This window comes from Xenopus laevis, chromosome 5S (assembly GCF_017654675.1).
Source record: "Xenopus laevis strain J_2021 chromosome 5S, Xenopus_laevis_v10.1, whole genome shotgun sequence".
NCBI lineage: Eukaryota > Metazoa > Chordata > Amphibia > Anura > Pipidae > Xenopus > Xenopus laevis.
Genome location: NC_054380.1, coordinates 135631650 through 135644359, shown reverse-complemented (window position 1 = coordinate 135644359; position 12710 = coordinate 135631650). Strand labels below are relative to the sequence as shown.

The 12710-nt window shown below is 41.1% G+C and overlaps 1 protein-coding gene across 1 annotated transcript in view; it reads left to right on the top strand.

The window, feature by feature from the left end:
• Positions 1-12710, top strand: part of rhag.S (Rh associated glycoprotein S homeolog) — a 35742-nt gene extending 23032 nt beyond the window's left edge. The window contains exons 5-10 of the mRNA XM_018266004.2: positions 71-237; positions 1714-1851; positions 3737-3858; positions 4165-4238; positions 10305-10378; positions 12397-12710. Coding sequence (XP_018121493.1) covers positions 71-237; positions 1714-1851; positions 3737-3858; positions 4165-4238; positions 10305-10378; positions 12397-12468 — 647 coding nt within the window. The 3' untranslated portion in view covers positions 12469-12710. The remainder of the gene's footprint in view (positions 1-70; positions 238-1713; positions 1852-3736; positions 3859-4164; positions 4239-10304; positions 10379-12396) is intronic.

Here is a 12710-nt window from a genome sequence, read left to right as displayed (position 1 = left end):
TTTCTGACACCCCAGAGCTCATTGAGATCATCCCCGCCAAACATTAAAATAAGTCTGATTTCTCACGCAGGAACACTCTTCCTATGGATGTTCTGGCCAAGCTTCAATTCTGCCATTGCCGACCATGGGATGAACCAACAAATGGCCATTATTAACACTTACTTCTCATTGGCTGCCAGTGTCCTCACTGCTTACGCTATTTCCAGCTTTGTTGAACACAAAGGCAAATTGGATATGGTGAGTTCTGACATCATGTGAGTATGTGTGGGGGGCATCGATGATATTTTCCCATGTACTAGCTCCAAATGTAGTTATAGCACATTTTATAGAATAATATGCACATTCAATTGTCATTAAGGCCTATGGAGACATTGACATTTGTTTGTGTGCTACCATGAGCCCAATTACTTGAAGGGGGTATTGCAGTGTATCACACAACCGTATCACACCATTGCTTCTTGAGGAATGATTACTAAATAAAAAACATTAGTCCCTATGTACAAGGACCCTGTGCGCAAATTGAGGAGTACAGAGTTGACCTTGCAGACAAGTCTATGTGTATGTGTTCTGCCCAAGAAAATCCTCCCCCATGAAATCCAAGGCCAGTCTGATCATACACAACTATGACACTCTAAGGCAGGGACCCCCAACCTTTGTATCTACCCTTGAGCCACATTCAAATGTAAAAAGAGTTGGGGTGCAACACAAGCATCCAAAACGTTCCTGGGGGAACCAAATAAAGACTGCAATTGACTATTTGAAGGTCCCTGTGTGGACCGGCAGCCTATAGGAGGCTCTGTTTGGCAATATACCTGATTTTAATGAAACCAAAACTTGCCTCCAAGTCAGGAAATCAAAAATAAGCACCTGCTTTGAGGCCATTGGGACCAGCATCCAAGGGATTGGTGAGCAACATGTTGCTTGCAAGCCAAAGGTTGGGGATTACCCCTCTAAGGGCTCTTACATGCTGCCATTTTTACATGCATCTCATATGGTGCATTTTTTATTTGTGTTCCACTGAGGTTACATACAGTAGCTTATTCTTTTCTTCTGTGCCTGAACCCACTGGACAGAGCTCTAATGCATTAGTTCTATGCATACCAAATATTGTACCTTCATACTTGCCCTCAATAGTGATGGGCAAATTAATTCCCACGATTCGCCGATGGCAAATAAATTCGCGAAACTGCAGCCAAAATTCGCCGGCGTCCATTTTTTTGGACAACGGTGCATTTTCGACAGCGAATGTGCGCCTGGATCCAAAAACGAACGCCGCCGTCCAAAAACGGACACCGGCATCAAAAACGAGACGCCGGCAACGTTTCGCTAATTTTACCCCGTTTCGCGAATTTCGTGGGGAATTCGGGCATTTTTTGGCAAAACAAAACAGGACAAACTCGCCCATCATTAGCCCTCAAACCATCTTTCTAGACTCTCATAAAGGAATTCTAAACCTCTGGTGATACTCACCTGTTGCCTTTCTTCTTCACATATGTTCATTTTCTTCACCTTCATGAGGAGAGCACCCCTGGGTCTTTACATATGATGCAACAGCTGCATCAGGTTCTGCTGGATAAAAAATGCTGTGCTTTCCAATATGGCCTTGTATCGACCCCACCACTGGGTTCCACAACACCTCTGAATATAATATTTTTATAAAAATACAAACAAAAATAGAACTTATTTTCTCATGGTCAATGGCTTTCTGTGCAGGTTCATATCCAGAATGCCACATTGGCTGGGGGAGTGGCAGTCGGAACATGCGCTGATATGAACATCGGGCCTTTTGGAGCCATGATTATTGGATTCACAGCTGGAATCATTTCAACCCTTGGCTTCAAATTCCTGACTGTAAGTATCCCGCCTGCTGTTTGATTGGTTTCATGATAATTATTTATATAAATAACTGCACTATGGGGCGGCAGACAGAACAAGAAGCTCCACGGAACAATACAACGTTCAGTTGAGTGAGGAGTTTCAAGCTGACCTTTGTCAGACAGAAAGAATAATAATTTGTCAATAATCTACCGTATTCCTATAATCATTACAACACATGCGTAAAGGCTGTCAGGGAAATAATCTGTTTTGCGTAAGAATCGTTTAGTGTTAATACATTGGTTATATATTAAATGTCCATACGGCTTCTCTTTATGTATATTCTTACTAATGTAAGGGTCCTGTTGTCATGCAATCATTACACCTAATAAATGTTACTTGCCACTGTATATAAAATCCATAAAATAAAAGATTACAGATGTGGGCATTCCTCATGTAAATGATGTTATGATAACATGAAATCATGTAGCCCTACAACTGCCAAATTGCTAATGTCAGTCATCATAGCAACTAGAAATCTGTTTAAATCCTTATGTACCAAATGAAAATTAAATAACTCCAAACCACACAACATTAAGGGGCTGATTCACTAAATTCGAGTGAAGGATTCGAAGTAAAAAAACTTTGAAGGTTTTTTTGGGCTACTTCGACCATCAAATGGGCTACTTCGACCTTCGACTATGACTTCGAATTGAAGGATTCGAAGTAAAAATCGTTCGACTATTCGACCATTCAATAGTCAAAGTACTGTCTCTTTAAAAAAAACCTTCGACCCCCTAGTTCGGAAGATAAAAGCTACCAAAGTCAATGTTAGCCTATGGGGAAGGTCCCCATAGGCTTGGCTAAGTTTTTTTAATCGAAGGATATTCCTTCGATCGTTGGATTAAAATCCTTCGAATCGTGCGATTCGAAGGATTTAATCGTTCGATCGAAGGAATAATCCTTCAATCGTTCGATCGAATTTTCTGCGCTCGAATCGAATCCTTCGACTTCGAAGTCGAAGGATTTCAATTCCTAGTCGAATATCGAGGGTTAATTAACCCTTGATATTCGACCCATAGTGAATCAGCCCCTAAGGGGCAGATGCATCAAGGGTCGAATATCGAGGGTTAATTAACCCTCGATATTCGACTGGGAATGAAAACCCTTCGACTTCGAATATCGAAGTCGAAGGATTTTGCGCAAATATTTCGATCGAAGGAATAATCGTTCGATCAAACGATTAAATCCTTCGAAACGAACGAATCGAAGGATTTTAATACAACGATCGAAGGAATATCCTTCGATCAAAAAAACTTAGCCAAGCCTATGGGGACCTTCCCCATAGGCTAACATTGGGTTCGGTAGCTTTTAGGTGGCGAACTAGGGGGTCGAAGTTTTTTCTTAAAGAGACAGTATTTCGACTATTGAATGGTCGAATAGTCGAACGATTTTTAGTTTGAATCCTTCGATTCAAAGTCGAAGTCGAAGGTCGAAGTAGCCCATTCGATGGTCGAAGTAGCCAAAAAAACACTTCGAAATTCAGTTTTTTTATTTCTATTCCTTCACTCAAAGTTAATGAATTGGCCCCCAAATGAATTGTAAACACTGTCTACACCATACCTTTGTATCTCTATACAGTGCTACGCAATATGTTGGCGCTATATAAATACATGTTACTAATAATAGACTATATTTTTAGTCTTTATATTATATTTATATTATATAGTCTGAAAACATTTAACTCCTTGCCTGCCAGGACTTTTTCATAATGCTTTGCCATTTGGCATTGAAATAACTAACCCCAATTGTATTCACTGGCCATGTGAGACTTGACTTTCTACGGGAGGCAAAAATGAAATAAGCCACATAGTATTGTATTAAACCAGTTTTACGGCATCAACCTTGTTGTTCTTTTCAGCCATTGTTAGCAACAAAGTTGCGTATACAAGATACATGTGGCGTGCACAACTTGCATGGTTTGCCCGGCATTTTGGGAGGACTCGCAGGGATAGTGTCTGCAGCAGTTGGGGCTAAAAATGGGTAAGTCTCTTTGCTAACCTGGCTGCACCTAAGAATGTGCATTAATAGATCTTATAGCAGATATCTACAGCTTGCGAAATGCCCAATCCACCTCAGTTTAATTAGAATGTGGAACAGTAAATAAGTATTCTCCATAACTGACTTTACTCGGCCCCCAACATATTGATTTGAGCTCTCAATGTCTTCCAAACAAGACTAGTGAAGTCTAAGTTATTTGGAATCAATACAGTCAATCTGGCCGAGTATGTCTGTCGGTGACCCCTAACCATTAGATCATATTAATTATACGTTTTCTTGTATTTGTAGCTGCACCCCAGCTATGCAAGCTGCCTCATTGGCTGCAACACTTGGAATCTCTATTTCTGGAGGAGCTCTCACAGGTTTGTACAATTCTCCTGAAGAACCAAATCTGTTTCACTGTATTATGGTTGTGTGTCCTTATGTTTGATTTTACTGAAGGGAGACATGTGTTGCTACTTTATTGCATCAGGTATTTTCTTCTACCTCTCCTCTCTTTCAAAACCACAAGGTTTCCAAGGCTGAAAGATAGGACTGAGACTGAAGAGGGTACCAGGAAGTCACAGTACAAAGCAGATACCAGAGAGGTACCAGAGAGGTTAGACAAGAGTGTATTATAGGCACAGGTGAGAGTAGGCAGCAGGATCAGTTAATAAACCATCAATCCAAACATAACACCAACATATAGTACTACAAACAGAAGCATGTTCAAGTTTAGGCAAACCATATCTGTGTGTCCCATATAATAGCATCTGGAGGAGCACCTGGGATGAGCTACATTTCTCTTAGTGTTGCACTGGTAGTAGACCCAAGTGATGTCATCAGGTGAGCCCAGAGTGTATATAAGGTGTAACGTAGTCATCTCTAAGATTTTGATCCATTCTAAAGGTGGCCATACATGGAGAGATCCGCTCGTTTGGCGATGTCGCCAAACGAGCGGATCTCCCTCCGATATGCCCACCTTGAGGTGGGCAATATTGGGCTGATCCGATCGTGGCCCCTAGTGCCCAACGATCGGATCCTAACGATGCCCAAACGGGCGGTCGGATCACGGGACCGCATCAACGAATAGATGGGACGGGATTTTCTGTCTCATCCGATCGAGATCTGGCCGACTTTCGGCCAGATCTCGATCGTTGAAGCCCGTCGGGGGCCCCCATACACGGGCCAATAAGCTGCCGACACGGTCTGTCGGAAGCTTTTATCGGCCCGTGTATGGCCACCTTAAGGAGTAGAGATCAACAAAGGTCTGAAGAGGAAAACTCTAGGACAGTGATCCCCAACCAGTGGCTTATGAGTAACATGTTCATCACCAACCCTTAGATGTTGCTCCCAGTGGTCTCAAAACAGGTGCTTTTTTTTGATTGGCTTAGACTAGAGGCAAGATTTGGTTGCATAAAAAACAGGTTTATTGCAAAACAGAGTCTGCTGTAGGCTGCCAATCAACAATGGGGCTACCAATAGCCAATTGCATCCTTTATTTGGCATTCCATTGTATTTTTTGTGCTTGTGTTTCTCCCCAACTCTTTTTACATTTAAATGTGTCTCACAGGTAAAAAAAAAGGTTGGGACCCCTCCTCTAGGGAAACCAGTGTCAAAGGAAAAGAGGCATTGTAATACTTTACAGTTTAAGTAGGAGAACACAGAGATTCTGGATAAACCAGTATAAAGATTAAGGTCACTGCTTTAGAAGCAAAAGATATTTGGGCTTGTGTAGCAGAGCAGATTGAGCTCCGCAAAGAGAGTCAGTGAGAATAATTAGTGATGGGCTAATTCATTAGGCAGGCGCAAATTCGCGGCGAATTCGATGCCGGTGAAAAAATTCGCAAAACGCCCGCATAATTTTGGCGTTTTTCAGCGCCGTCGTCAAAAACAAGACGCCGGCGCCGTTTCGCGGCGCAAATTCGCCCATCACTAAGAATAATAACATAGTTATAGGCACCAACTTAGTGATACAGTCATTTTAGAATTATTTGATTGGCAATTCCTTGGAAATAACTGCTTCTGTTCCTCCTTTTTTCCATTGAACTATAATTACTTTTTTTTAAACCATTTATTGCTGTAATGATACGTTGAACCCTCTTGGTAGGGTGTCCTTTCTACAAATATAGGGCTTCAATTCAGTAAGGAATTTTCATGTGAAAAACTTTTTTGTCACTGAATTGGATCTGACCCTTAAGGTGGCCATACACGGATAGATCCGCTCGTTTGGCGATGTCGCCAAACGAGCAGATCTCCCTCCGATATGCCCACCTTGAGGTGGGCAATATCGGGCTGATCCGATCGTGGGCCCTAGGGCCCAACGATCGGATCCTTCACGTTCGCAAACGGGCGGTCGGATCGCGGGACCGCATCAACGAACAGATGCGGCCGCGATCCGACGGGATTTTAACCCCATCCGATCGAGATCTGGCCGACTTTCGGCCAGATCTCGATCGGGGAAGCCCGTCGGGGGCCCCCATACACGGGCCAATAAGCTGCCGACTCGGTCTGTCGGCAGCTTTTATCGGCCCGTGTATGGCCACCTTTAGCGTGATGGTTTACCAGGAGTTTAATGGACTGGAATGTAACCTTTGTTCTTTAGAGTTCATCTCCTTTAAAAAGCAAATAATACTGTATAGAGTCTGGGCAAGAATAAGTGCTTTATAAACTATTCTCTGAAAAATATTGTGATCATTAAAATAATCTCAGAGACTGAGATTTGGGTTGTCCAAGTTTTCTGAAGGAAGTGCGATCTAGGAATATTGTACATTTGGGATCCATCAGGGGCTGGGAAGGAAATGGAGCATAAATCAGGAGAATGGGCATTCTTTTGAAATTTCCTCTGCTGAACGCACGATAAAAGGTCATAGCAAAGTGCCGGTTTCTGGACAACCCTCTATTAAATACATTTTAGCTCAGAAGAATATTAGTTATTAAGTATTCTTAAACTACAACCCACATACAGGTTCACAGAAGGACACATTTTCATGGCAAGGATTTTATAGATTATAATCATAACATTTGGTGATATTGGATTGTTGGAGATCACTCAAATGGCAAAAAAATGCTAAAAAGATTGCGACACCCAGAATAATTTCATGGAGGTACCTGCTTGTGTTTAATTCACAGATGGGTGTGTGGGAAAATGTACAGGAAAAAGAATTAACGTTCATTCCTTTGAAACCAGAACAGACTGATTTGCTGGTTGTCTAAATATCCAATACATCTCAGTCACTATTGGTGTAATTACAATTCCCTTCACTTGTTGGTTCGGTTTATAATACACGTGTTAGGATGGCACACCACCGATAAATTTAAATCTAAAATCATTGGGTGCTCATTGTATGGGGCTACCTGAAGGCCTCCACAGTAACTATAGATAAGTTCAAGAAACAGGGCACGCCTTGAAAAATGTATCAAGATGTATTAGTGGCACACATATAAAAGCCCAACGCGTTTCAGCCCTTTAAGACCAGGGGCCTTCGTCAGGGGCTCATGCGAGCATGCATGTGCCTCTGACAAAGACCCCTGGGGGCAAATTTACTAAAGGGCGAAGTGGCTAACGCTAGCAAAAATTAGTCAGCGTGACGTAATTTTGCCACTTTGCCGATTTACTTACGGGTGCTGGGGTAAATTCGCTAGCGAAGTAGACCTACTCTAGTGCTACTTCGTCCCTTACGCCAGGCGAAATTGCGCTCTGGCAAAGGGACGTACATACGCTAATTCACTAAGTTGCGGATTTTCGTGAACGTTACCAGACTTTACTACGCCATCTCAGACCAGACTAAGTGCAATAGAGAAGATAGGGATTGGTCCAAAAAAAAGTTTACATTTTTTCTAAGTCCCAAAAAAACGCTGGTGTCTTTTACTTTTTATAGGGTAATGGGCTGAAAAAGATCGAATTTGTTTTTTTTTAGGGTACCCTCTTCCCCCCCTACATTTGATAACATATGGCGCCTAAACTATACTGTGGGCACATGTGTAGGGCAATATAACAACTCTATATATTTTATTAAAGGGATACTGTCATGGGAAAAAAAAATTTCAAAATGAATCAGTTAATAGTGCTGTTCCAGCAGAATTCTGCACTGAAATACATTTCTCAAAAGAGCAAACAGATTTTTTTATATTCAATTTTAAAATCTGACATGGGGCTAGACATAAGCTGGCCATAGACGCAAAGATCCGATCGTACGAATCGTGGATTCGTACGATTTTCGGATCATGTGTGGAGAGTCCCGACATTTTTCGTCCGTCGGAGATCGGTCGTTTGGTCGATCGGACAGATTAGAAAATTTCTGTCGCCTGCCGATAATATCTCTGCGTGTATTGCCGATCGTACGATTTTCAGAGGGAGACTGTCACTAGTGTTGTCAGACATAAGTATCGTACGATTGCTGTCAGGGGCAGAACATTGGGTGATCTGTTCTTATTTGATCGGAATGGTAAGACTTTGATCTGAATGGTTAGTGGAGGGTCGGGAGATGGGAAAGTCCGATCGTACGTTGATTCGTACGATCGGATCTTTGCGTCTATGGCCAGCTATATTGTCAATTTCCCAGCTGCCCCTGACAGTATCCCTTTAAGGTTGCCTGGCCCTAAGTAGTGTAATGTATTTGCTGCGGCATATACGGCCATTGTACTTTAACAGCACGACGTATGCAAATTTGCCATCGCTAGCGTAACTGCGAACCGCTGATTGTAATATCACTAGCGCAACTTTGCAAACGATCGGTAACTTGTGCGCATCTTCGGATCTTCGTGAGTTTTAGCAGCCCTGGCGAATCTACACTTGGCAAAGTGTGGTGAAGCCAACGCTGGCGCAACTTCAGAGGTAAGTAAATTTGCCCCCTGGTGTTGAGGGCCAAAAAGCATTGGAGTTTTAGATGTGTGCCCTAATACATTTTCCGAGGCAAGCCCTGTTTCTTGAACTTCTGTTTGGTTGGGCTTATAACTTCATAAGCATATTTACCCCTCAACTTAATTTCTACTTCCTGGACAGCCCATCTCATTTCACAAGGGCTAAATCATTAATTTTGGCAACTGCACTAGCCTGTTCAGCCTGAGTGAACACAGCTCCTGTTATTGTCTATCACTATCCTCTAAGTTTCTCTAGTCAGTTGGCTACACATCCCACAGTGTCAGTCCATCTAAATTGATCGCTATCAATCTAAATTGATCATAATTAATGCACAGACAAAGTAAGCCTCCCTACTTTCCCAGTTTTCCTGGCAAAACTCTAATTTACAAACCAACAATTGCTAGATCATACATGGAAATTGTGGCTGTGGAAAGTCCAAATTTTAAATGAATGCCCCAAATTTTAAATGAATGCTGTGAGGTCATTTCATTCTAATATATGATAGAGCAGTGATCCCCAACCTGTGGCCCATGAGTAACATGTTGCTCCCCAATCTCTTGGATGTTGCTCCCAGTGGCCTCAAAGCAGGTGTTTATTTTTGAATTCATGACTTGGAGGTAAGTTTGGGTTGAATAGAAACCAGATGTACTGCCAAACACAGTTTATATAGTGGCTGCCAAATAGCCAATCACAGTACTTGTTTGGCACCCCAGGAACATCTTTTTGGCACCCCAGATCCATTCCCTTATCTTCTGCATTCAATTATAGCTATAGGCAGTATCTATTTACTGATCACTGTCTAAATATCCTTTGAGAAAGGTCATGGAAATGCCTATACAATAGAATGTGTTGGGGCAAATTCACTAAGCGCCGAACGCTAGCGTCAATTCGCCAACATTGGGCATTTTCGTTACTTCGCAAATTCACTAACGAATGCTGGCGTAAATTCGCTAGTGTTACTTCGCACCCTTACGCCAGGCGAATTTTCGCTATGGATGTAACTACGCAAATTCACTAACGCGCGTATTGTACTGAACGCTAACTTTTACGCTAGACTTCCTTCGCCACCTCAGACCAGGCGAAGCGCAATAGAGTAGATAGGAATTGCTTCAAAAAAAGTTCAAATTTTTTCTAAGTCCCAAAAAACGCTGGCGTTTTTTCTATATCATGGGTGATAGGCTGAAAAAGATCGAAAAAAATTTTGGGGCTCCCCTCCTTCCCCCCTACATTTCCTAACTCATGGCAACTTAACTATACAGTGGGCACATGTGTAGGGCAAAAAAAAAATTTATTTGATGTTTTGAAGGTTTCCCAGGCATTTGTAGTGATTCTACGTATTCTTACATTGAAATTTGAACTTGGCGCCGTATGCAAATTAACCATCGCTAGCGTAACTTCGCTTCGCTTAGCGAATAAACGCTAGCGCAACTTCGCAACCTTACGCTACCCCTGTGCGCAACTTTGGATTTTGCGGAGCGCTGGCGAAAATACGCCTGGCGAAGTTACACCTGGCTCAACTACGAATCTTCGTGAATTTGCCCCGTTGTGTCTCCTCACAAATATCCATATGCTTTATTTATTTCAGGGTTTATCCTAAAGTTACCTTTCTGGGGCCAGCCACCTGACCAAAATTGCTATGATGATTCCATTTATTGGGAGGTAAGTAAGTAGCAAAACTGAATGCTTGGCCTACACAAATTTATTTGATTCCTATTTTTGGTGGTTTTCAGAAAGACTAAAAGTGGCCATAGACGTAACAATTACGATCTTTCATGGAAAAGATTGTTCGTTTCAATACACACGTGTAGAGCTGAATCGTCAGATATACAGGTAGATATTCAGGTAGAAACAATAGAATTCTATCTGTATCAGACGATTCAGCACTAACAATGGCCGATCTTTGGGTCCTTTCAAAGGCACACGATCAAAATTTTCAGTCAAGCCCGATCAACGATATTCAAGTCTTCTGCCGATATTGGTTGGCTCTTTTTCTACACGCACCGAATATCATACGAATATTAGTTTCATTCGATATTATCTGTGCGTCTATGGCCACCTTAAGAGGTGATATAAATTAAAATTGCAGTGAAAAAAATTGAGAAAACTCATTTATGAGTTTATGGCAAGTGTATTTTTAACATTCAAGCTATTTTACAATTTGAGGTTTTTTAAACATTATTTTACTTATGGTCGAATATCGAGGGTTAATTAAGTAGACAAAAAAAACATTCGACATTCAAAGTTTTTTCACTCGAGCTAAGTAAATGGGCCCCTAATAGTGTGATTAATGGTGTGATTTAAAACAAATCTAGTTATTTTTCCAAAACGAAACACTTCACTCTACTCAGAAGATGAAATAGTCCAGAAATATATTTTTTATTTTGAAAAAAAATAAAATAAAATTCAACAATGAATAAATCAGCCTTGTATTGTCAAACTGCTAGTGATGGGCAATTTATTCGCAAGGCTTGAATTTGCAGTGAATTTGCGCGATTCGCCGCCAGCGAATAAATTTGCAAAACGCCGGCGAAGGATTTACATTCGGTGGTCGAATATCGAGGGTTAATTAACCCTCGATATTCCACCATATGTAAATCTGCCCCTAAATTGTCACGGTAGGCTTTATTTTTCTATAGTGAGAACAGGATTACATATTACAATATACACATATTTTGGTGCTTAAAGGATAAGTAAACCTTTAACATAAGTGAATGTAAAATTGATGAGGGTGCTATTCTAAGAATTTTTGCAATGTAAATTCATTATTTTTTTTTATTCCAAGATATTAAGGGATACATGTACTGTTAATATGAATGAATTGTGTTACAACAGCGCCACCTGCTGGTCATTTTCCCACCAGTCTGACCACCAAGTAGTCAAGGAAATTGTCAGGAGAAAGAAAGAGGCTGTTCTGATGTTCTTCTGCTTAGGAAATATATGAGAAAAGTTATCTGAGTTTTCTCATTTTTTACTTAACTAGAAGAACATCAGAACAGCCTCTTTCTTCTCCTGACAACTTCCTTGACTACTTGCTGGTCAGACTGGTCAGGAAAATGACCAGCAGGTGGAGCTGTTGTAAAAATGTTTCACAGGTAACAATGTTGTTTTAAAGGTTTATTTATCCTATAAGAAGCATCAATTCGTGCCTGTTTTGGTATTGCTTTTATGAGTTTAGAGGAAGAGCTTGTAGGAAACTAAACTTCTATAAACTCAAGAATGAAGCAGCTCATGAAAAGTAGTCTTACAGGGAATAGGTTAATATTCAGTGGGAGCACTAAATTGGTGACTAGGTGGAAATGATTCATTATTGGGGTATGGGACAAATAGGTCCACAGTGAAAACATATTTGTATTAATCTTTGTATGAGTTATGTTGCCAGTATAAATGTGCGTGCAGCACGCCTTCACTCTGTTCTCTGAACTTCTAACGTTTCCTCGCCCTGACCCTTCTAATGACAGACTGATAGCTCTGCTGTGGAACAGTTGCTCGGGGCTGCCAGTAGTAGGTCATTTCAATCTGGAATTCACGGCAACAACCCAAAATTTGTTACAAAGCAGAAGCCATTCAAACGAGCCTATGAAATGTTGATATTGTCCATTACAACATCACATAGACATTCATTTGTGGTTTCTATTGGGCACTACAATGTAATTAGCGGTTAATATTTTCTTTTCTAGGTCCCCCTAGAAGAGCCTGAACAGGAAAACCAAAACCAAAATGAACATGGGAAAATTAAAGTGGAAGCATAAACAGCAGATCCGTATTCTGCCCCCTCCACCACACTCTTTTTTTTATTTTTGTATTAATAAACGACGCCATTCGCTCAACCTACTTTCTTATCAATTGTAAATGGGGCCTCAACAACTGCATAAACCTTTTGACCCATAAGTAACACATTATATAATTGAGGGATAGAACTATTGGGGTTCCAGTGAAGGCACATGCTGGGGTTGTCTATATGTTATACTAATGATAAGCAGACTTTATTAAT